Source organism: Amyelois transitella, chromosome 8 (assembly GCF_032362555.1).
Source record: "Amyelois transitella isolate CPQ chromosome 8, ilAmyTran1.1, whole genome shotgun sequence".
NCBI lineage: Eukaryota > Metazoa > Arthropoda > Insecta > Lepidoptera > Pyralidae > Amyelois > Amyelois transitella.
The window spans coordinates 5631124-5656651 of record NC_083511.1 but is presented as its reverse complement, the minus strand read 5'-3'; the positions used below and the strand labels follow the sequence as shown (position 1 = coordinate 5656651).

At 35.6% G+C, this 25528-nt stretch overlaps 2 protein-coding genes across 2 annotated transcripts in view; both read right to left on the bottom strand.

The window, feature by feature from the left end:
- Positions 1–25528, bottom strand: part of LOC106137441 (D-beta-hydroxybutyrate dehydrogenase, mitochondrial) — a 133535-nt gene that overhangs the window by 31241 nt on the left and 76766 nt on the right. The window contains exon 2 of the mRNA XM_060945526.1: positions 1843–1975. Coding sequence (XP_060801509.1) covers positions 1843–1975 — 133 coding nt within the window. The remainder of the gene's footprint in view (positions 1–1842; positions 1976–25528) is intronic.
- Positions 20054–21513, bottom strand: LOC106135385 (phospholipase A1). Its single transcript, XM_013335672.2, has 2 exons — positions 21155–21513; positions 20054–21063 (listed from the first exon to the last, which is right to left on the bottom strand). Exons 1-2 carry the CDS (start codon positions 21300–21302, stop codon positions 20108–20110), a joined length of 1104 nt encoding a protein of 367 aa, XP_013191126.1. The 5' UTR covers positions 21303–21513; the 3' UTR covers positions 20054–20107.

Sequence of the window (25528 nt, the reverse complement as noted above, 5' to 3'; positions counted from 1 at the left end):
CACTTATGTTACTTTTTACCGCGGGATAACATCTCAGACCCACGGGAAACTGGAAGGAATCTGTTCGACATTATTCTTAAAATTCAACAGCTTACAAACTACCTTCAGCCGTAAAAGAACAATGTTTTTTCATTCCCATGGGAGTACTATGATTTCCCTCGGTAAATTATTCTTATAGTTTATGATATCAGCCTAAACTAACTTAAGTAGAAAGAATTTAGATGAGCCCTTTTAATTTTTTTCCCATGGTAATCCAGTCAATTCCAAGGTAATAAGTAACTATAACATATTCTATTAATGATTGTAATTTACCTATCTAGTAACAATGATCGACGTCGTTCGTTGACCGGAACAGGCGTTAAAAAAACAATATACTACCGATTCCCATGGGAAACGGATGTTTTCCCGCGGTAAAAAGTAGTCTTTATGTTGCGCCAGGCTCTAAAATATGTCGGTACAAAATTTCAACCAAATCCGTCAAATAGTTGCGGAGATTAATGGTGCCTATGTATAAGCATAGAATAGTGTTCGACGTGATTCTTTAATTTGACATAACTTTTTTATTTATGAACCGATTGACATGAAACAAACACTAAAGCATAACTGAAGCATACCACAATATATTCGTGAAAATTGCATCCAACTCGGTTCAGCCGTTTCTGAGATTAGCGTGAACAGACAAACAGACAAACCGACAAACAGACAAACCGACAAACAGACAAAAAAAAAGTTAATTACGTTTTTGGGTTCGACATCGACATAACAATAACCCCTGCTATTTTTTTTATTTTTATTTTCAATGTACAGACAGCACTTTTCTACAATTTTATTATATGTATAGAAGATTGTAATTTACCTATCTAGTAACAATGATCGACGTCGTTCGTTGACCGGAACAGGCGTTAAAAAAAACAATATACTACCGATTCCCATGGGAAACGGATGTTTTCCCGTGGTAAAAAGTAGTCTTTATGTTGCGCCAGGCTCTAAAATATGTCGGTACAAAATTTCAATCAAATCCGTCAAATAGTTGCGGAGATTAATGGTGCCTATGTATAAGCATAGAATAGTGTTCGACGTGATTCTTTAATTTGACATAACTTTTTTATTTATGAACCGATTGACATGAAACAAACACTAAAGCATAACTGAAGCATACCACAATATATTCGTGAAAACCGCATCCAACTCGGTTCAGCCGTTTCTGAGATTAGCGTGAACAGACAAACAGACAAACCGACAAACAGACAAACCGACAAACAGACAAAAAAAAAGTTAATTACGTTTTTGGGTTCGACATCGACATAACAATAACCCCTGCTATTTTTTTTATTTTTATTTTCAATGTACAGACAGCACTTTTCTACAATTTTATTATATGTATAGAAGATAGATAGATATGAGCGTGACAATAGCGGAGAATATGTAGGTTTAATACAAACCATTAAATATGGCCTATCTTATCACCACATCACTCTATCAACCTCCAGGTTATACGAGCAGAATTATGGCATTATTATTCATGCCAAGATTTCCGTTCACGTGAGTTGAGTTGAGTTCCTACATAGTATCCATTAATTTTGTATTATATATGATTATAATTAAGGTGTGGAGGGAAAGGTCGGAGTGGGAAGACCTAGACGAACTTATCTTGATCAAATTAAGGAAGTCCTGGTAAAGGGTCAGGTCAAAAGTACCCGAAACCGCCGAGCTTGCATGAAGAGAGTTATGAATGTAGATGAAGCGAAGGAAATATGCAGAGATCGTGGCAAGTGGAAAGAGGTAGTCTCTGCCTACCCCTCCGGGAAAGAGGCGTGACTTTATGTATGTATGTATAATTACCTGTGACTGCGATTGTTGGCCTTTAATGAGTGAGCCTCTCCTTGCGGACGGCCTCCGATGCATGGACGGCGCCGTGATGGACGCCCTCCTGGTCACGTCGCCTGCCACCATTCTGGACACCGAATCTATCCCACTGAATGCAAATCACTTCTTAACACTAACTGTTACTATAGAATACACTTATCACCTTATTTACCTAAATAAAAGTTTTAAATATGATCATTTTAGTTTGCCAAGTTTATCTATTAATTTAATGTAATAAGGTTACGAGAACCTGTACTTTGTGAATGCAGCGATTCACAAAGTAAGCCGGGGCAACGCGCAAATGACTTTTTGTATTGAAAAGAATAGGTTTCGAAGTGAGGAAAAGTAAGCACTGTACTCGTACTCATTAAGTAATTTTGATAATGGAAATATCTAAGGTCAATCGGATCACGCGTTATAAGTGGTCTCCGGGGAGGCCTGGCGCGGCGTCGTAAATAGAAAGTGCAGCCGATGTAAATGTCGCGAATCGCTCTACGCCGGCCGGGACACGCATTTATTTTTATGCCTGATGCCGGTCACTGTAGACTGTGACCTAAATCACTTCAGCAGATGATATATTTTTTTATGATTTTTCGATTCATAGAACGAGAGAAAGAATGATACGAAGAGATGACATAAATGATCAAGGTTTGTGGTAATCGATAAATGCAGGTTGGTTTCAACTGTTCAACGCCGCGTGTTCTCGGCACTTCAGAGTAGGACCATTCCATATATTTTTTATGGATGTAGTAAAAGGCGACTAAGGAATAAGCTTATACGCATGGGATTCTTCTTGAAGGCGTTGGGCTAGCACCCTGTCACTATTTGAATCTCAGTTCCCCCACCGAACCTAACAGCTGTATTGGACTTTTGCGGCTAAAATGATGATGACGAATTAAACGGTGCATTTCAATAGTTAAAAGGTTGGAATTGGAAAAATTTATTTATACAGTAATTTTTCAATATTCTGCTTTATTGAGACTTAAATTTTCATAGCTGTTACAGTTTAGCCACTGTCTTCTTAATTGTTTATTATATTGTTAAGGTGAAATAATTGAATTAGTCTGCGAAAAAAATGTTCCAGAACCAATAAATCTTTTTTTATTTTATTCTTCCTCGGTAGTCGTATTATAACGTACCCTTGGAATAAATTATGCAATGTAATTAGATATGAAAAATACAAACATTTTGTTAGAAGCCCTAACTTTGGCAACATTGAAACTGTAAAGTAAATTGTGCCTTTTGACACATAAAGGTTAACAAAAGAAACCTTCACTAATTGTTTCATTTTTCCATTTCTTCAAAATTTCTTTGAAGTCGTAACTTCCGTCGAGGTCAAAGTATTTAACAGAAAGCGCCGTTTGTGTTTTTCTCCAAACGTAATTTGCTTTTCATTAAACATTCTCGTACTTTTAAGCACATTTTGTGGTAGATTGAAAATGGTAAAGTGGAAGATAATCATATTTTATCTTTAATGGTTATACATACTGGGTAATAAATAAACAATATTTTCTTCCCAACGAGAATACGTAGAACAATTTAACGGGGAAATGAATGCCTATTTAAGTAAGATAACAGGAATAGATTATCCGGAACCGAATTCGATCATGATCCATTAAACGGTAGGTATGTGATTAAATCAGAGCAGAAAGGAAAAGTTACAGGACTTGTCATTGTAGGCGTGTTCATTAACGAAATAACACATGATATCTCATTGATATCTCATAACTAAGAAGTTGCGATAAGCTTGAGGCAAAAATAACGTTGACATCTTTTCGCCACCCACGGCCTAATAAATTGCTATGTTTAATTCACTCATTGTCGTTCTGATTTATCAGCAATTAATATTATTTTCTAGTACCTCGTGAAGCGTATTACGGGAAAACGAAAAATATCGTGATTCAAACGAAATATTGTTTCTATGGAAATAAGCCGGTAAATATTAAGTGATCGGTGTACAGTTGATTAATCACAATCATTGAATATTTAAAATTTCTGAATGTCAATGGTTTAATATTAGACAAATTAAATTAACGTAATCTTAATTTAAAAACGATGAAACGGCAAAAGAATAAGCATATTTTAGAACTCAATTTTAATAAAATTGGTAACCTAATTAATAATTAGGTTTTACAAGGTTTTAACCTACTTTTAACTTACAACACCTGAAGTTAAAAAAGATATTTTACTTACACCGTTACGACTATACACTAGATAAGTGAGTATTTCCTAAAATTAAGCAATGATTGACTTTACAAAATCAAAGGGACAATTTGACCACAGATCCAAACATCCATGTGATCGGACTACAGAACTACTAATCACTCTAATCACTGAATCGCTGCCGCTCTTCTGTGTCACGTTCACTTTATCACGGATATTTCTAGCTATAGGGCTTACAAATCGTGTTTTCAGCTAATAGGATTACTCGCGCGCAAACCAGCAAAATGTTTATAATTAAAGGGCTGTTTCTATTAAAAAATATATATATGCGGAGCGTGCCGCTAGTAGTTTAGGGTTGTACATTATTTGACTAATGATGACAACGTCATATAGAATCCGTGTTGTTGATCATATGTTAAAAAGAACTACCGTGCTTAGTGTACTTTCACACGTACAATTGCGTGAAGTAAATTAGGCGTCGCAGTTGCAAATTCGTGGCGCTCGCGCGGGCTGCCTCACACGATCGCGTCCGCTCACTGGGCAGCTAGCGCATACCTACTTACTGCCTCCAAATTTAAACACATACGTTATTATTTATTGCCAGATTTTCGACTAGATTGTAAAATCAAATGCCCGCTCAATGTGCCTGACTGAAATGTTTTTTGGCAAAACATCGAAACATTAAATCAACTCCGGGTAGAAATAAGTAGATATTTATAGAATGAAAATGATATTAAAATAAATATTCTTTTTATTTGATGGCACTGAATAGTGTTTGTGTAACACAACATTTACACAAATGTTTATAACACGACAAATGTTATTCTGAGAAAGTCTTTTAGTTACAAAGATATAATTTATTTCCCATTTTTGAATAAAAGGCTGAGTACAAAAGATCGTTTTCTGTTACTTTATACACCTCACACATTTCATACAAACCTTGAGAGATTTGAAAACTGGACTATCAAATATGTTTTGCCGTAAGCAGCTTGTTAGGTTTGCTTGTTGATAATAGTAACAAAACATACAGATTTGAGTTTCAGAGCTACTCTGCGAACAGCGGAAGCTTAATTTGAATTTGCAATTCAGATGAAACTTTATGCAGCAGTTAGTTTGCGATTTACATGGCGCGTATGGCCTCGCAACGCGAATGTGTGATCAAATGGACATTCACAGATGAAAATGAAATCGTAACAAGCAAACTTACTATGGTGCTGCGTATATTTTTCGTTTAACAAAAGTTTTACTTTATTAAAACTCCGCTCGATTGGAAATGTTTTAGTTTCAATCAAGTTCGGGAGAAAACACATTTTTTTGTATGTATGTAACGCGATAGCTTTCGAACAGTTGGTCTAATTTTGTTGACATTTAAACTACCTATGTGTCTGTCAACAGAATTTTTAGGTTCGTAGGTCATCACAATCGGAGTTTTTTAGGTATTTACAATTTTAAAGCGTTCGTGTCCAAGTTATTATATAATACAAATCAGGTGCAACAAGATTCACATTGATGGAGAACAAGAAGAAATTGAGATTTTTTTTCCATTATCGAAAGGGAATAGTATGTGCACACAATACATGCTTCAATATTTAAGTACATACATACATAATATCACGCCTCTTTCCCGGAGGGGTAGGCAGAGACTACCTCTTTCCACTTGCCACGATCTCTGCATACTTCCTTCGCTTCCTCCACATTCATAACTCTCTTCATGCAAGCTCGGCGGTTTCGTGTACTTTTGACCTGACCCTTTACCAGGACGTCCTTAATTTGATCAAGATTCGTTCGTCTAGGTCTTCCCACTCCGACCTTTCCCTCCACACTCTCCTTGTATATCCACTTAGTCAACCTGCTTTCACTCATCCTCGCCACATGACCGAACCATCTCAACATACCCTTTTCTATTCCTGTAACTACATCTTCTTTCACATCACAACATTCCCTTATCACGCTGTTCCTTATCCGGTCACTCAATTTCGCACCCATCATACTCCTTAATGCTCTCATTTCCACTGCATTTATTCTGCTTTCGTGCTTCTTTTGCCATACCCAACTTTCACTTCCATACATTAATGTCGGGACCAACACGCCCCTATGCACAGCCAGTCGAGCCTTTTTGGATAGTTTCTGACTGCTCATAAAGGCATGCAAAGCTCCATTCACCATGTTCCCCGCGTTCACTCTCCTTTCAATATCACTATCACACTTGCCATCTGATGTAAACTTTGATCCTAGATATACAAACTCTTTCACTTGCTCAACTTTTTCTCCTCCAATCAAAATATTACATGCTGTCATTTCTTTCTCCATTTCAAAAACCAGTGTTTTAGTTTTACTTACGTTCACTTTCATTCCTTTCTCTTTGAAAGCTTCATGCATACAGTTTACCATCTCCTGTAACTCCTCCGCTGATGACGCCAGTATAATCTGATCGTCGGCATAGAGCAGACATTTGACGAGTAACTCATTCATCCTTAATCCACTTTCAGACTCTTTCAAATCTGTCAAACAACTATCCATAAATAGGTTGAACAGCCACGATGACGCAACACATCCTTGCCTAACGCCATTCTCAATCTTAAACCACTCAGTGTGCGCTCCGTTTATCCTCACACAAGCACTCGAATCCTCATATTAGAATTTCAGTGCTCGTATTAAGAGACTGCTCACCCCATGTATAGAAAGTGCTGACCACAATTCATTCCTCTCAACTCTGTCATAGGCCTTTTCCAGAACTACGAATGTGCTATAGACTTTTTGACTCTTGGCCAAAAACTTTTCGGCTATGCACCGCAAAGAAAAGACCTGATCAGTACATCCCATTCCCTTTCCCTTCCCTAATATTTAAGTAGTTATGTTTATTTTATAATTTGCACTTTAAAGAGTAAAAAATATACAACTGCAATTTACAACATTGAAGACCTGATTGCAGCTTCTACAAAACTTTACGCGTTGTTGATAAAAGTTTAAATAAACAGCGATTTTCATGAAGATAAAAAGATCAAAGAAGGTGATTAAGATAATATTACTTACTTATACTTAATGAAAATATAGGTATCTAGTTCATACCTTACTTATAAGAAGTCTACATGAATTAATTTAAAATTTGATTTTTCTAAAAGTGCAAGAAATTTTTATCTCGTTCGTTATTTTAAAAATATTATTAGCGAGTTGGGTGTATAGATTGTATAAATAACGGATATCAGCAGGTTAGCAGATGCTAGGCTAAAAGCTTCTGCATTCCTGAGGTGAAATCCCAAAATAATCTATGATGCGCACTATCAGAATATTAACATTGACATCATACTATGAACTTGTCCTTAAATTAAATTATAAGTCAGGTTAGTACCTGTACTGGACCTGTACCTAATAATAGTTTATTATAACGTTCATCAAAATGTGAATGACGTGAGCCGAAACACTGTCTGGCATTTGACATAATTAGGTTAAAATAATGAAAGAGGAGCTCGATTAAGTGACGACGAGTGACGATTTATTTCCGACAATCGCTGTTTACAAGTTCAACTTTCGCCCACATGGATTTTAGAAATTTATTTTGGTAGCGATTTTTGTCAGCAAGCTACAATTTTTTAGAGAAATATAATTTGCTGAGGAATATTCATTATAAACTATCCAATAAATAGTACCTAGGTATACATTTTTTATTTCTGACTGTAGGTAAGCATCCCATTCCCTAAAAACTTTTTGCCCTTATCGAGATTCATAAAAATTCAAGAAAGTGCCACGTTTTCACAATTAAATATATAAAATGTATATTTAATTTGGTTACAATTTTTTAAACCGGCTTGCATGAAGAAAAAAATTATAAATGTGGATAGTGGCAAATGTACTCGTAAAGACGTAGTCTCTACTTTTTCCTGTGGTCAAGAGGTGTGATGTACTTGTATGTAATGTACGTATTCTTATATGTATACGTATAGTTACAAATATCTAATATTGAGGGTCGGCCTTTTTTCAAAAGATCGAATTTAAGCAATATGTTAGCGACTTTTCACTGTTTAAATCTCAATTCCATCATTAAGTCATAGCTGAAGTTGCCCTTTCAGTCTTTCTGAGACTGATTGCTGTCTACTCCGTAAAGAATAAAGAATATGTGACATATTTAGGTTTTTTAAAGTCATTTGTCTGTATTCTACGAGTATTTTAAAAATGATCAGCAATGCTCTTAACGTATGTAGCGTTATGATAATTCAAATGCGGCATAATATAAATATTTGAGAGGGATAAACTGCCGTAGGTATTCTACAGCACAATACGCGAGCGATTTAATCAACTGCCTGTTGCTATTGTGAGGCTGACCGCCATTGTTACGAGTTTTTCTCATTTTTTCATGGAATTAAATATTGTATTTTGCAGCGTGTTATTACCATTTTTATAGGACTGCTCCTACGAATGCGTAGGCTGATTTTTATTTGAATTACAAATTATCACTACTGATAATTGATTAACGAACTTGGAGTAGTGAAAAGTTCATGTTTTTGTTGCTTTAAATATGAAAATTTCATATATTAAATCACGTCTTTAACACCTACGGGGTAGATAAAGCCAACAGCCTCAAAACATCTATACATATAATAAATCTGTAGAAGGGTCAATGCTGTACATTGAAAATATTGAAAAAATAAATAGCAGGGGGTGTTACTGGATCGATACCAAACCCAAACATGTGATAAAAATTTTTTTTGTCTGTCTGTATGTTCAGGCATCACGTGAAAACTAACGGTTCGATTTCGATGAAACTTGGTATAATTATATCTTATTATCCTGGGCATAAAATGGGATACTTTTTATCCTGGAAAAATACGTAAAAAAAATTAAACTTTATTTTTCAGTTTTATCCATATACGTTGTTCTGTAGAACCGCGAACACAAGTTGCGTTAGCCGCAGTGGATTCAGCGCCGTAATAAGATGTCATTGTCAGATTGACTCAAAATGGAGAAATAAACCATCCACGCGAAGACCGACATCCGCGTGGACGGAGTCGCGGGCGGAAGCTAGTTATTATTAAAATAGGTATTAAGCGTAACGTAAAGTTTGAAATCAGTTGAAGTCTCAAAAGAGAAGAAGGGTTACAGAGGATGGTAAACTGTATGTTTTGATTAAGAAATAATTAGGACTTTGAATAAGATTTGAAAATGAAAGTGAACGTAAGTAAAACTAGAACTTGTTGGTTTTTGGTTTTTGAAATGGAGAAGGAAATGACCGATTGTGATATATATGATATACAGTAGAACCCGTTTAATACGATCACGCTTAATACGATTTCTCGCATAATACGCCAATTTGCATCAGTCCCTGCAACTTGAGACATGTTTTCATACATTCTTTAACGCTTAATACGATTCGTCATCCCGTTTAATACGCCCTAACGGGCACACATATTACCTCTGTGGCAGCGGCCAGTGGACTGACTGAACTGATTGAGAATGTGAATAACACACAAGAAGAGGCTGAAAGTGATAATGATCAAAAAGATGAGTCAACTCCGATTTCATCACATGCCCAGGCATTATCAGCAGTTAATGATTTAAGACGCTATGTAACGTCTTTGAATCAAAGCGAAGACGCACTACAAAAGTTAAATTAGGTACGTTGAAAATCTTGTAATTGCTAATGCCTCAAAATCTTTTTGTCAAACTAAAATATGTGATTATTTTGAATAACGTGATAGATACACGGCATTTTATATAACGTACATTATTTTTAAATGTACAATTCAATACCTAATATTAATAAATACGTATGTAGTAGGTCCGTTTTTTATTTCCCTATATCCCGCATAATACGCTTTCCCGCTTAAGACGCGTTTTCGGTTGAGTCCCTGTGAAATCGTTTTAAACGGGTTTTACTGTATTTTCAATGGAAGAGAAAAAGTTGAGCAAGTGAAAGAGTTTTTATAGCTAGGATTAAAGTCCACATCAGATGGCAAGTGTGAAAGTGGTATTGAAAGTAGAGTAAACGAATGAATGGAGCGTTGCAAGCCGCAGTTGCAGCGTTGTTGCCTTTAAAATTCTATGTTTGGGAGAATCGTGATCAACCAGATAATAGAATCCTACGCGGCCATGTTCCAATGTCTCTTGTAATTAATATAGATTACAAAACACTACGAGAAAACCTGCACATCCAGGCATCTACATGTGTAAGCATCGATCCAATACGGAGTAAGAAACATAGCCGGGAATCGGAAGTCTTTTCATCTAAAAACCAATATTTTTGCTAACGCCATCAGAAGGAGTTTGAATGTTTCACGAGGCTTTTACGGCGAGGCAATCGGCGCAATAATATAGTATATTTGAATCTGTGAAATTCGGTTAAAAATAGCAAATTAAAAAATTACAACACGATACTTGTTTACTGGGAACAACATTGCGCCTAATTCTTATAAATTACATAAGATCTAAATTCGTCAGGCCACAGGCGCCACAATTATAATGGGCTTCGGTAAGAATACAAGATTTTTCACTGTCAAAATTTCGCAATCGTGATATTTTGAGTATAAGTATGTCAGGATGATTCGGATCGACGTAGGCGACGCGACTAGCCGTGGAACTGTAGTCCGATTGAAACCGTGCCAGGCGCCGACCTACCAAAATAATTTTCATCTCCCCACTCATCAGTACTAGGTTACTTCAAACAGTATCAAGATTTGGATCGATTATTTAGGTTAGCTTAAAGAGATCGATCACGCGCCAGATTCTCGCATTTTATTGGTACTTTTCTTTTGTTATTGTTTATGTTTCCATAATGAAATAAAAACACGAATCACGTATTTACTCTTAAAATAAATGTCAATATTGGTCGTTTAGTTATGTGCTTTTAAGGTGTTCAAATTGATTTGGATAGAGAGTTGTCTATTTCAATACATTTATATACATACATACACACAAAATACCACAACACAAAAGTTTGCATAGGTCATAGTCGATTGGGAAAGAGATGGAGTGGTCCTATTCTTTTTTCTATTGGTGCCGGGAACCACACGGCACTGCCGGGAACCACATAAATATTATAACAAAACCATAAAATTGTTTGAAATTTTCTTCTTTCATAATAGGATAAGATATTTACGAGACTAGGCGGCGGCGAGGTTACAGCACGACAAAACACCGCTTAATGTCCCGACTTTCTCTGTTGCGATGAAGTTCCAACTACTATAACCGCCCCCACGAGAAATCGCCCCCTTATTTACTGCTCGGTATGATGCGTAAATCCAGACTTACCTCGAGCGCATTTGTTTAGGTTTGCTTGAAAGGAAATGGAGATTTGCGGGTACAAACTTATGTGCTTTCTTGATTCCAGCAAAAATGATCACTTATGTCTCTCCAAGGAATGATTTAAGATTTCATTACTGTCCGTGGAAATAAGTTATTAATAACAATTTAATGTCTGTCCGATGTTAATTGCGATTATTTTTCATCTTATCCACAAATTGATTCATGGACGAATTTCATGTCCTACACTTGACACAATCCAGGAGAATGCATTTTCATATTAAGATGGTCAGAAAAATTAACGTAATTAGTACTTTTTGTAATATGCAAGGTTTTATATTGGTTAATAATCCAGTGTCAAAGTACTCTTTATTTACTTACCACCTACCAGATAAACGGACGATCTGGTCAAGATTGCTGGAAGGTGATGGATAAGAAAGGCTAGAAGCTTTCTTTCAACATTGGATAAAAATGGGCCACATTCGACGGCCTCTGTGGCGCAGCGGTAATACGCTTGTCTGTGACACCGGGGGTCCCGGGTTCGAATCCCGGCCAGGGCATGATGAGAAAAGAACTTTATCTGATTGGCCTGGGTCTTGGATGTTTATCTATATAAGTATTTATTATAAAATATAGTATCGTTGAGTTAGTATCTCGTAACACAAGTCTCGAACTTACTTCGAGGCTAACTCAATCTGTGTAATTTGTCCCGTATATATTTATATTTATTTATTTATTTATTTACACAAAATTTATACTTGATAAATATTATGTTTTCATGTTTGTAGTTGTCTTTTTTTAAATTTATATACCCCATACGTGTTGGTTGGTTTGTTCCAACGTATTCGTTGTATTAGTACTTTTCCCTATTGGGAAAGCAGCTTTTGACACCATACGTTTTTAAATAAATTTTAGATAAATATATAGATGATATTTTTTCCTGATACTCGAACAGATTAAGTGAATGTAGCGCGTCGCGCAATAACACATTCGAGTAAAAATAGCCAACTTTGTTTTTCCACGAACTTTTACAGTGTTGATGGAGTTTCGATACGATGTTTGTTGGTCACTGAACTAGTATTTCTTAATAAATATAAATTTGGATTTACTACCTGTTACTCCTCTTGAAATAATATCTTGTGTTTTGGATACCTAGTGTCGCTGTCAGAACTGAATTACATAAAGAAAAATTAAAAAAAAAATTACAAATTTATTTTCCTATCTTATTGTTTTCCCTACTATCCGCATGTAGTAAGTTCAAATAAGACATTAAAGTTATTGACTAGCTTGCAAACCTGTGTGTTTTTTAATAAATAAATAAAATGTGAAGGTGTATTTATATTCCAAACGCTTAAGTGATAAGAAGAAATTAAATCCACATAAGAAACCACGGGATGGTTTACATTAGACATCTGATCGAACCCGCCAATGCATTGGATCAAGTGATCTGCGAAACTATTCCCTTGATAAGCATATAACTTTGTGCCCTTTCCTTTCGATTAACTTTAGAGTAAGAAAGAACGAGAATGAAAGAGAGAGAGGAAAGAAAAGACATGTCAACAACAGAATAGACAATATGGCATCAAATTGCATTTATTATCATTCATTCATGTAGCCATGTCTATATCCCTTGCGGGGTAGACAGAGCCAACAGTCTTGAAGAGACTGAAAGGCCACGTTCAGCTGTTCTGCTTTATGATAGAACTAGCTTTTGCCCGCGGCTTCGCCTACGTTAATTTCGCTTCCATAAAAAGATTGCTTAGATTAAGAGCCTTGCATTGACATAAACTAATATTATGCAAAAAAAATAGATGTGCCTACGTGAGTGCGTGTTTGAGGATGCTATTCAATCATGCAAATTCAACTGGATAGATTTTGATGAAACTTACGTACACGGGAAGAATAATGCCTGGAATAGAACATAATTTATTTTTCCTACAAAAGCAAAGTCCCGGGGGCGCAGCTGTTAAAAAACGAATAAATTCTAAAGACAAAAAAAGGTAAGTATAATAATGGAAGTAAGTACTGGCGAAACTAAAATTACTTAATTAAAACTTAATAATTAATTAAAAATTTTGCCGGCGGCTACAATCGTGTTATTTCTTAAATTCTCATGAGGCGCCATCTCGTATCGGGTGGTCAAAAAATAAATACCTAAACCACGGGAACTAAATCAATAAACAAAGCATAATGAATTAAATCAATAAAATGCTATTTTTTTAATCATTATCATCATTTTTCATTATAATAAACATAAGAATTAATTATTTATGGTGCCGTGTGGTTCCCGGCACCAACACAAAAAAGAATAGGACCACTCCAGCTCATTTCCATGGATGTCGTAAAAGGCGACTAAGGGATAGGCTTACAAACTTGGGATTCTTTTTTAGGCGTTGGGTTAGCAACCTGTCACTATTTGAATCTCAATTCTATCATTAAGCCAAATAGCTGAACGTGGCCATTCAGCCTTTTTAAGACTGTTGGCTCTGTCTACCCCGCAAGGGATATAGACGTGACCATATGTATGTATGTATGTATAATTATTTATAGCTTTTTATATCGATTCAAATCAAAAATGACGAAGTTCCATACAAACTTGCACCCCCTATTTCATCCCCTTGGGATAGAATTTCAGGATAAAAAGTAGCCTATATTCTAATCCAGGTTACTAACTATATCTGTGCCGAATTTTGTTCAGATCCGTTCGGTAGATTTTGCGTGATGCGCGTACAAACATACAGACAGACAGACGGACAGACAGACAGACAAAAATTCTAAAAAAAATTGTTTTGGCTTCTATTGACCCTAAAAAGACCCCTTATAATTTTTTTTCTTAAATATCTTCAATGTACAGACAAAGTTGAGTTACAGTTTTATTATATGTATGGATATATGGATATGGATTGAGATTCAAATAGTGACAGGTTGCTAGCCCATCGCCTAAAATAAGAATCCCAAGTTTGTAAGCCTATCCCTTAGTCGCCCCTTAAGACATCCATGGTAAATTGAGTGTTCCTACTCTTTTTTATATTGGTACCGGAAACCACCCTATTACTCGTAATCTTTATTAATCAGGAAGTACTATAACAAGTTTCTTTAATGTCTAGCTAGGTAGCATTAATGTTGAGGCAATTATATTACGCATATACATATGTTACGTATTACAACGTAACAGCGTCACATATATGTGTGCGGATGTAGAAATAATTACTTTGTTTTATAACTTATTGTGGCAACCCAAGTAGTCCATCTGTTTAATGAGTTCCTACTGTATACTCACACGGATGTGTCAACGCAACCGCGCATTTCACGCTACATAAAGCACATGATATAAATAGTAACTTTATCCTGGTCTGCTTGTTTGCTGCACTTATATATCTTTCTGAAATGCACGTCAAATTTAAACTCATTGATACGCTTTGCTTCGCTTTTCGCAACAAGCAGGTTACTTACAGGATTGCAGCTCTATTGCTTCCTACTAAACTTCGTTTCGATTTAATTTCAAATTGCAGAGAGCAACTTGGTTGAAGTTTTCAATAAGCAATAACTATAAGTTATACTTTCGAAGGTTTCGCATAGGCTGCGGATTTATCATGATTTGATAAGGCCTCTCTCTCATTAATTCTCCGTATGTTCTCAGTTGTTTCCTCAGCTGTTATGTATGCTTCGGAGACTGCAGTCATTATTTGAATCTCAGCTCAATAATATACTCTTATAAAACGCAAAGGTGAGTGATTGACTGATTGATCTATCAAGCACAGCCCAAATATATTGGGCCCATCAAGCTGAAATTTTGCAGGTAGATAGTTTTTATGATTTAGGCATCCGCTTATAAAAGATTTTTGGAAGTACCAGCGGGAATGTGAGATACCGGGATTTTTCGTTTTACGCGGGCCCCGGCCCCGGGCGCTCTCTAGTTAAGATATACAACGGAACGTGGCGTTCTAGTATTTTCGCGATTGTCGGCTCTGTTTACCCCGTAAGGTATAAAACACACATAAGAATGAAATAAAAAAAAAAATATACCGAATCCGAGAAGCTGAAATAAAAACCGTTTTTTCGAATTTCCGACAATAGCGAAGACACGAGCACAACCTTGAAGATGATGGAAGTCGGTTATTTGGGTTCAAAATTTGCATCTGTGGCGAAGTGATGTTTTGCAAGGCTTCGAGTTTGATTGATGATGATTATCGCGTTAGATATAACTCAGAAAAACTATATTCAGTTTTATAAAGAATTATTTTAACACAATAGTGGCTTTGTGACGCAGTGTGTTGTGATCCAATTTGTTTTCACTAATAAAATAAAGTTTAACTGTCCGTGTCTGAGTGGAACAGTTTCACGTTTTGCTTTCTCAGAGCTAAGATGTGAAGAGCTTACTTTTAAATAAGAATTAATAGGACGCAATTGCTAAGGTATAAATAAAGTAAAATATGGATTAATCACACATATTGAGCAAGTCCAAAAGAAAACTGACTTTCTTTGAGGCTAGATTAAGAAATAGAAGAAGAGCCTTCCTGTCTTTTCGAGACTGGTACATTATTCAAATTCAAAATATTTATTAATAACTTAATAGTTAAATAAATTACTTTAAAGCGCAAAGCGCCAGTGCAGAAAAAGTGGTAAAACTGCACTGTTCTTAGCAAAATCTTCAATAACGTTGACTTAACAATAATTCAAATTTTTAATTAGAAAATCACAACAGTATGTAGACATGAGAATACATTGTGATTATGAATTGTTTTAATTAAAATTAAAGTAATGAAACTCTAAATATAATGTCATATTGAAGTAAAAGTAATTGTCAGAGTCTACTGAATTTTAATTTGTACCTACTTCAATCTTTACAAAGTCTCATGAGCAATCTCAAGCCAGGTGCCAGACAGAAGCCATACATTCACATATATCACGTTTCTGTCTCTTACGGGGTATACAAAGCTAACATTCTTGAAAAACTGAAGGCCTTGTTATATTCTCCGAAGGTTAAATTTGTACAAATAATTCTACAAAAATGGAACTATTTGACGTGGCATTCATAATAAAAGTATAAACTCGTATAAATATAGACATCGTGATATTAAAAGAAAGATCTCAAATTTAATCTTATATTCCAGAACATTCTTTGAACTGTTGGATATGAGTATAATGCGACTTTTGTTTGTTTGAGTTTGTTATTATAAGACATTTGTGTTTATTTATAAAACGTTATTAACTGAGTATTTTTACTGGTTGGTGTAATAGTTTTGTCATCCAAATCCGTTAAATAATACTTACGTATTTTTGACGTCGACATACATACATATGGTCACGTCTATATACCCCGCGGGGTAGACAGAGCCAAAAGTCTTGAAAAGTCCACGTATGGCCACGTTCAGCCGGTTGGCTTAGTGATAGAATTGAGATTCAAATAGAGACAGGTTGCTAGCCCATCGCCTAAAAGTTAATCCCTATTATATTAGCCTGTCCCTTAGAAGCATTTTACGACTTTAGTCAAAGATATAAGCAAGAAAAAACGTTCAAACTGCTTTGAAAAAAGGGAAATTAAAATTTTGTAATTTCAGTGAGACAATCATGCCCTTTCATTTAATTGCTTTTGAATGGGAAGGACTACGGAAGTTGTTGGGTCTGGTTTTGAAGCAAACAGCAGAACTAGATGCAACTGGAAAAATTCTTTAATTTGAGAAACAGCAAACGCCTGTCGATTCGATACCGCTGTTTACACAGAAATGCGAATATGTCTGTACAAAAGGAGTCACATTTTTAATCATAGGAAAACTAAGTAAGACTATTCCCAGTATTTCTGTGGAAGCTTACCTTGGCGCGATGCAGCGGGCGGTGGTGTTTGTTGTTACTAGATAATGCCCACGTAGGCGTTAATAACAACTACGTTAACGTTATCTCGGCACGTGTGTGTGTATTTACGAGTCGAGCTGAGTTATGAGGTTGTTTAAATGTCACCCTCGTTAAGGAAAGGCTCCGCGAACCTTCTCTGAAACGACAAACAACATTCAGTGGCAGTTGAACAAATTTGCAATTGACGGTACAGTAGAGTACTGACAGGGACAGTTCAATTAGGTAGGACCGACAGGATACTCAGATAATGCTCAGTTCCACAGACAGATCCTGAAGATTTTTTACACTTACGTTCGTAAGTAACGTCAGTGTACAAAATCTAGTCTTAAATGTTATTTAGATCCTTCTTTTTCTTGGCGTAAGTCACGGTTACAACTTCATCTCTCTTAAAGACGAGCCCGAGGATTGCCTTTTGACCATGATCCTGGGTTGTTTAAGTCAGGTTATAACACGAAGCGACTCTCGGCTGACTCCCGTAAACTTTGCTGGGGGGCCTTATCAATTTTGGAACATGGTTACAAATTCAGTTGCCTGAATGTGCAGGTTTTCTCACGATGTTACCCCTCACAGTAAAAGCATCGGTTTGCACTTAAAATTATAAATTTAACTTCGAATAGAGTAATCATTAGATGGCGGAGGTTGCATTTCTTATATTATATTAGTGTTTAGATTGACTAAGATCAATTAATAGAATAACTCTTTAAATTACTACCAGACCTGATTATTACAATAGGTGGCTTATTATTTTTTTTCTTTTATGAACTAGTTAGTTAAATTCCAAAGAAGAAATTAGCATTGCACGTGCATTGTATATACTTACTGACAAAAACAATTTTCTCACAAGTGTTATTTGTTATGGATGTAATATTTTTTTATTTTCTGTTGACAGATATAAGAGACGACCCACAATAAAGTAATAAAGATCAAAGGTAATCTATACAATCACAGATCAGATTCAATTTTCCTTCTTTTTCTCAGAAATTCTTTTATATTATACTTTAGTGCTTTAGATAGATATGTTATTGTGATTTTTGGTTAATTAAATATGTTATCTATGCACTATAAAAATCTAATCACTTTTATGGTTTATAAAATAATAAAGTTTTATTTGTTTAACTTTTTACAGTATCCCAGTTTGATTTGGATCTCTTTTTTAGTATAAATACTTGTGTTTGGAGAATCCACTTACTCGAGAGGGTAGCCCAAGAGGTAAACAATAATATAGTAGTTTTTAAAAACCCTCGTAATTTAATATCTGAACACAGTATTTAACGTAAATTATCCGAATAATATTGCAATATAAAATTTCTAAATTCGTAATTATTTTGAGACTTTTACAAGTACTAACATTTGGTTATCTATATTTATAAGGGTACAGCATTTGCGGTTAAGAATTTTGTTTATTTAAGTGATAGGTGAAAGTAAATAAGAATTAATCGATACCTATGTTATCAGTCGTGTTTGTTTTGGTTGACAGTAAGAGATTGTACACTGGGCTCCGTCACCATACATGTGCACTCTCTTTTAAAATTATGGTTACGTAAGGAATGATACCAATTAGATAGATGGGTGAAAAGTCAATAGTAATATATTGGAAAAACAAGGCTATTGTAAAAAAAATATACCTTATAATTGGTCAATTTCATTGCAGCTACGCAGTCATTATCAGAAACAATAGGTATAGAGACATGGAGGTCAAACTTTTAAGTCGAGGGTAAATAGCACCCATTATCCAGCAAATGAAAACATGACAGTGTTTCGCCTTAAAGTTATTGCAAAATTATTAATTGATTGAACCTTTACTTAAGCAATATTATTTACAATCCTTGATTCGAAATAGTAGCAAAAATGTTGAAATAATTCGTTGGTTTTTGTGATTAGTAAATAAGAAAAATCTAGATACAGGGTTATACGACTGAATGTTTCCTTCAATGGTTAAAGATGTAGAGTCTGCTTACCCCTCCAGGAAAGAGGCGTGATTTATGTTATGTTAAACCAAATTAAATCTCACACACATGGTGGACTTTCATTGTAAACTAGTAATTACAATAAGTATAATTAAAACAACCCACATACCTACTTTAAAATGCAATGGTGAAATGTTCGAATTGTTGAATTTCGCGGTTGTAGGGTTGAATGTCATAAGCTCATGTTGAAATTATTGAATGGATTTCATTGCAACGACTTTTTATTCAACCTTATTTTTATACTGCAACATTTTATCTCTTATCGCGTCACATTCTAGTGCTATTGATTTAATATGTAGTACATAAGTTTCAGGTGAGATAAAGCTTGTTCAAAGAAATTGTAACTTGTATCAAATTAATTTTCCTTTGATAGTAAATGTTTGTAACAAACTACTATTTGTTAAATTACAATGGAATAATACACTTTTGTATGATAATGAAGTGTCGAATCATTGTAAATTGCAGTGTTCCGCGAATTAATGGTGCCCGCATTTGACGCGGCTTGCAAATCTGTTATGAAACAATTACGCAAGCTAGAGATCGAAATTGCGACCGAAGTGCCTCAACGTAATACATATTTTGACAAAAGCGGGATATCCGCCTGCAACTACTTCACTTCCGTAGGGGATATATTTTGTAAATCTAATTATTTTTTTTAACAAACACATCTCCTTGAGTCCTGGTCATATTTGTCTCATTTGCGTGACTAATACTCATGGATCATAGTCCCTCATCAGGTGATTAGTGATGTTTGCAATTTGTTTCGCCACTTATAGAGAGAGAGAAGGCCTTGCAAACTGTATATTTATATGCTTACATATTATGTTGACTAGACATCTCTGTAGTAATCAAACAATAGAAAAATGGTTAAAATTATGAAACCTTGACCAATTTTAATCTTATAATAATGAAAGATCTTGCTACCTTACCTATAATTCAAGTAGATTAAGTGATGAATAAAACCGCTTAAATAAAAAAAGACATGGCAACAATTTATTAAACTATTAATCGACGAAATATAATAATTATTTTAGCATCCGAAACCAGTCATTAACACCACTAGCCATAGTCTTTTTATCATCACACAATGTGCCGGCCATGCCGAGGCCGTAAGGTGAATTTGGCGATGTTCGAAGATAATAATCTCCTCGACTTATACTTGATGAACCATAACCTAAGACTGTTAAGTCTTTAGTCTCACATTTGTTAGATTTAAAGTCTTTGTAACTTTCACACTTAACACCTATAAAAGATTCAGGAATTCTAATGCTCTCTATATACACTTTTGCAGCTCTCAAGTGACTGCAGCTAGGCATAAAACAACCTGGCTGATTCGGTCCTCCACCGTTGAGATAAAAATCTGCATGGCCTAAGGATTCCAGAACTCCTTGCACCATTTTATTCGAATGGATAACATCTACGTAAACTGCATCAGTCTTATCAAGTCTCTGGCTAGAGTCAGCATATGTAAAGCAAGGTCCAGCCGGATCCAATCCAGTAATACGGCCCAAGCTACGGGATTTGTATTGACGAAAGTATTTTCCTGCCAAACCAGCAATATGTGCTCCTAGGCTTATACCGAGTATATGGAAGTCGTCAGCACTCGCTCCAAAGTTTTCCAAATTGGCTAATAGATTGGCGAGTCTTTTCCCGACTAGCCGAACATTGTACGCAGACAATATATAACCTTTGTTCACCAATTCTTCTGCATCCAGTAAAAGTACGTTAAACATTTTTTTCTCATTGTATGCTTGAGCCAGGTCAAAGGGTACATCCGAAAGAGAATTATCTCTGAAACCGTGTATCACAACTTTTGTTTGCTTCGTTATGTCAAATATTCCTGCTTGAGTAAGAGCTTGGTAAGCGGAGTCAATCGGATACGTTTGTATGGTGTCATTATATAATCTTATTATTTTCATCGTCTTTATTAGATGGCTTTGGTCATTTTTTGAATTGTAACGGAGATCCATAATCGCCCTACCTGCGAAAGTTGGAAAGCAATTGTCAGTAAAAAATATGTTTCTTCGTATGAAGGATACAAGGTTTCACAGCACGAATTCAAGTAAACTCACATGCATCAGATACTTTGACGTAGACAGTCTCCGCGAAGTTAAGGTCAGTATCGGAGCGACGACGCGTCGTCGGCGGCACCATAGTAATCACCACAGCCAGATTGTGAATCACGAGCACGATCGCAACTATCACCGAGAAGTGGTGCATGACATCGGCCCTGCGCCACTGAGCCGTCGAGTGTCACACGGTCACTGTGCCACTGCCCGTGGAGGAAAAGGCTGGCCGCAGCCGACTCCCAGCGACGGTACCTTCTGGAGGGGATTACATGTCGCTGTCACCATATCAACTAAACTAATTCAGTTCGCACAATTAAGGCATTTAAACTGTCCTGACCACTATTTGATACTAAATGTAAATGTAGTATTTAAACGTATTTTTTATCTGGTGATTTTGAAGATTATAATGTCATGTCAAGATAAGATTGTAATTGTTAAATAAAAATAGCATAGTAAATATAAATATTATCTATAGATATAAATCCTCTTTGTTATCTTATCTGATTATTGAAAGTGATACTGAAGAAGCAATAACGTTAATAACTGAATGATCGAAGGACAACACGGAATTTTTCTGCTGCTTCTACTTAGCATTTATTCTGTTGTTCATTTTTGCTACAAAGTAATTATCTGCTTTTTTCGACCGCAGTTTTTTTCAGCTCTCCCTGAGTCTGACTTTGCCGTAAGATCTGTCTTGACTCACAAGCGGTAGGATCGACAACCATATTTTTCAAAATTACGATTTTTGCTAGGTATATCTCCAAGGTATTTCAATGAAGGACGTCCTGACAAAGAGTCAAGTCAAGATTACCCGAAACCGCCGAGCTTGCATGAAGAGAGTTATAAATGTGGATGAAGCGAAGGAAGTATGCTGAAGTAGAGATCGTTTCAAGTGGAAAGATGTAGTCTCTGCCTACTCCTCCGGGAAAAAGACGTGGTTTATGTATATATGTGTTTCATGCCTATAAAAATATTTGCCTGTTTTTCGTAAAATAACTTCATCTTGTTATTATTAAGTTTAATAAAAAGTAAAACTAACTAGTGGGATCGACCACCCACGCAAAGCTCGGGGCGAAAAGTTTTTGCAAATACATTTTAGCCCATTTGGCAGAATGTAAGGGCTTATCAACGTTTGGAATCCGAGTCGATGTGAGAAATTTCCAAAGATTAATGTCCCAAGGAAGATTTATTTGATATCATTGTTGAGTATACAATTGTACATGTCAATGATTTAAGCTAGCCAAGTTCATATAGGTGGCGGTTCCAGATGTTTAAGTTACTTGGTTTTAGGAGTATTTAAATGATCTCATTTGCAGATTCCTCTTTGATGCTTCTGTGCCCGGGGCAAAAAGCAACTCTTACTCCTTATTATGTAACCTATAAACCCGGAAAATTTTGTATTATGGTTCCGCTATCAATTACCTAATATATAACTAGAAAAGATTAATTGTTGAGGTATAATTTAAACTTATCATCTTTGCGCTTTTTATTTGCTTTTTATTCGGACACCTTTATGATCAACCACCTTGCGTATTCCCAATTGCAGCCTCCATAGCAATACTTGAAGGCTTGAGGTCCGGATTCCGACTTCCCTCTCTCCACTTTCTTCAATCTTCGTCATCCTTTATGTTTCGAAAAGCTACACTCAAAAAACCAACTATTTGTAATGGATAATTCCGGTATGTTTACTCATAAAATTAAAAGTAGTTTAGAAATATTGTCATTTTGTCTATCATTTTCTAACTATTGTAAGTTTACTTGAGTAAATATACTTTAATTACTGTCATAAACGAGAAACACATTTTTTTGTGTCAATGTCTACAATTACCCTAATAAGAAGATAATACAAACAACAATTACCTTATAACATACTAAACTACTTTCTTAATATACAACATCGTTATCGCAATTGTTTTAATTCTAAAACATGACTTATTTCTTTCAAAGCAGTAAAACTTGCTTTTCTCTTAGATAGATTTAAAACTATTCGAGTGTCACAGATTTCAACTGCAGAATTGCTAGCTGCATTTAAAACTGATCGTACCTTGTTCCCAACAAGATCGACTTTCGCCTGAAAGTAAACGCTTCTATTATCTTTATTTATCTACAGATTCCGCTCGCTATCCTTAGATTCCTTTAATAATTTTCTTTTTCTTGATATTATAGTTTTATTTCATATAAACTGTTTCAAAACAGAGTAGCCAAAAGCGATTAGGTACTTTAAGTGAGCAGTGACTGTAGTGAGTAGATGAAAACTTATGTACATTTAATTTAGGACACATTTAAGGTTCTAATTTTACCTGTATATTACATTTCAAAATAAGCAATTAAATAAAAATAAATTAATTATTAATGGTGGTTATCCCTTTCGGGAGGTTGTCCCATACAACAAACATGTTTTGTCTGTCGACAGCGCCACCTAGTTAATTTCGTAATATTGACCGCGTTCTAGTTCTACCGATTTTATCTAGATGGCATGTTATGTAATTTTACCGATATGTAATGTTTTTATAATCCAAGAAATTGCATGGCATTTCTTGATATTTAAAACAATGTTTTGGTCAATTTCAATAATCAGATAGAAACGTGAAAATAAAAATAAATATTTAAGTAATAAACGTGATGATGGTACGGATCCCTTCCTATGCGAGTCTGACTCGTACTTGGCCGACTTTTTATGAAATCTTTTGTAACCTATTATTTGTAACAAAGAATGTGCATCTGATCTCTTAGTAAAATTGAGTAATAAAAATAAAAAAAAATCGAATGGTTTTACAGAGTTTTTAAAAGACTATCAATTGTTGCCTATGAATCAAAATTTAGCGAGGAAACTGCACACTGTGCCATTGATTAGTTAAATGTGTTTTCGAAGGATGGGTAATAAAAAACTTTTGTTAGTCAGTTTTTATCAGAATTACTTAACACACCCTTACCCACCCTATACCCCCTCCCGTTATGCTTCATATAGGTAGTAGGTACCTATTATTTTCTATTATACAGTAATAATAATTCATTAACTGCAAATGTAACATTGTAATCCTATATATTATATGGGATTACAAAGTTATTCATGCAGCTTCTATGTCTGCTAGAAGTGCCTTGGACTTATGATGAGTCAGTGAGTGACAAAATTCAGAAACTTTAACAAGTTGTCATTCTTAAACTACAGGTTCAAAATGACTGAAATTTTAAATATACCGTGTTTATATAATGCCTGATTCGTTACTGGCTAAAATTCAGGCTTCTTGTGTTATCCACAAGGAAATTATAGGGGGTCAAAAATAGCCTGAAATGCTTCGAGAAATGGATGGTATGGCCGTGCCGCTTTTTTTGCTCGACTTGGCGGGGCACTGCCGTGTCCCCAGATAGAAAACTTGTACAAAATGATATATCTTTTTCTACTCACTTGAGTCTCGATTAAAATGCTTGTTTTTTTTTATATTTTTTTTAATCCAGGCGCTATATTGAATATAGCACGCCTCTTTGTACACTGCTTGAGTATCTGAGTAAATCTCTGGGCTGAAATGTGAGCCGTGTCGGTACGCCAACTCTCATAGATGTTGAAAATAGGCAAACCTGTATCATTTTTTAAGTATTAAATACTTAAAAAATGATACAGGTTTGCCTATTAAATAAAGGTAAATTCAACAACAACGATAAATGCCATACATATAAATAGAACGTGTTGTGTAAACACCAACCTTTGACACTTGAAGGGAGGCTATAAATAAGCGGGGGCAAGGGGTGGCTGACAGTCTGCATATAACTTATAATATATTCGTCGAATAAACTCGTAAATAAAAATCACTGGCGAAGGATTGACAATTTGTTATCCGCGAATATATTTGAGGGATTATTCGGTGTGATATTATGTGATGTAAAGATTGTGGGGTAAGTGTGGTGACGGCAAGCGGCAAGCCGTGGGCGGGCGGGCTGCGCGGGCTGCCGCCGGCGCGCCGCCTTAGTTGCTGTCCGCCGTCGCGCCAGGCACACGTCCGCCGCAGAGCCTTCCCCGACGTGCGCGCTCGCCCTTAGCGCTTGCTCTACCCGCCACCTCGCCGCGCCGGCCAAAACAAACTGCCACCACGGCCCAGGAGACCTCCTAATACTTCTCCTTCTGATCACCACCAGCCATTACGATATAACACGTAAGTTCGCTTCTTTGATCCGCTTTTTCGTTTTGACACGAGCGCGACTGGCTTAATTATTTAAATGCACGGTTTTTCATGTAAATCATTTTGCTTTTGTATCAATCTTATATGCAAATATATTGAAGTTTATAAGGCAAATACTAACAATGTTAATAAGCTAAAGCTAAACAAGAAAGTTTGTGGAATTTTGAGGACTTATTAACTTACTTAACTTAAAATTAGTGTT

Excerpts from the sequence above, each read along its gene's own strand:
- LOC106135385 (XM_013335672.2), bottom strand. The coding sequence starts at position 21,302 with ATGCACCACTTCTCGGTGATAGTTGCGATCGTGCTCGTGATTCACAAT. Across the intron at positions 21,064-21,154 it reads CGTCAAAGTATCTGATGCAT|GTAGGGCGATTATGGATCTC; the intron begins GTGAGTTTACTT and ends CAACTTTCGCAG.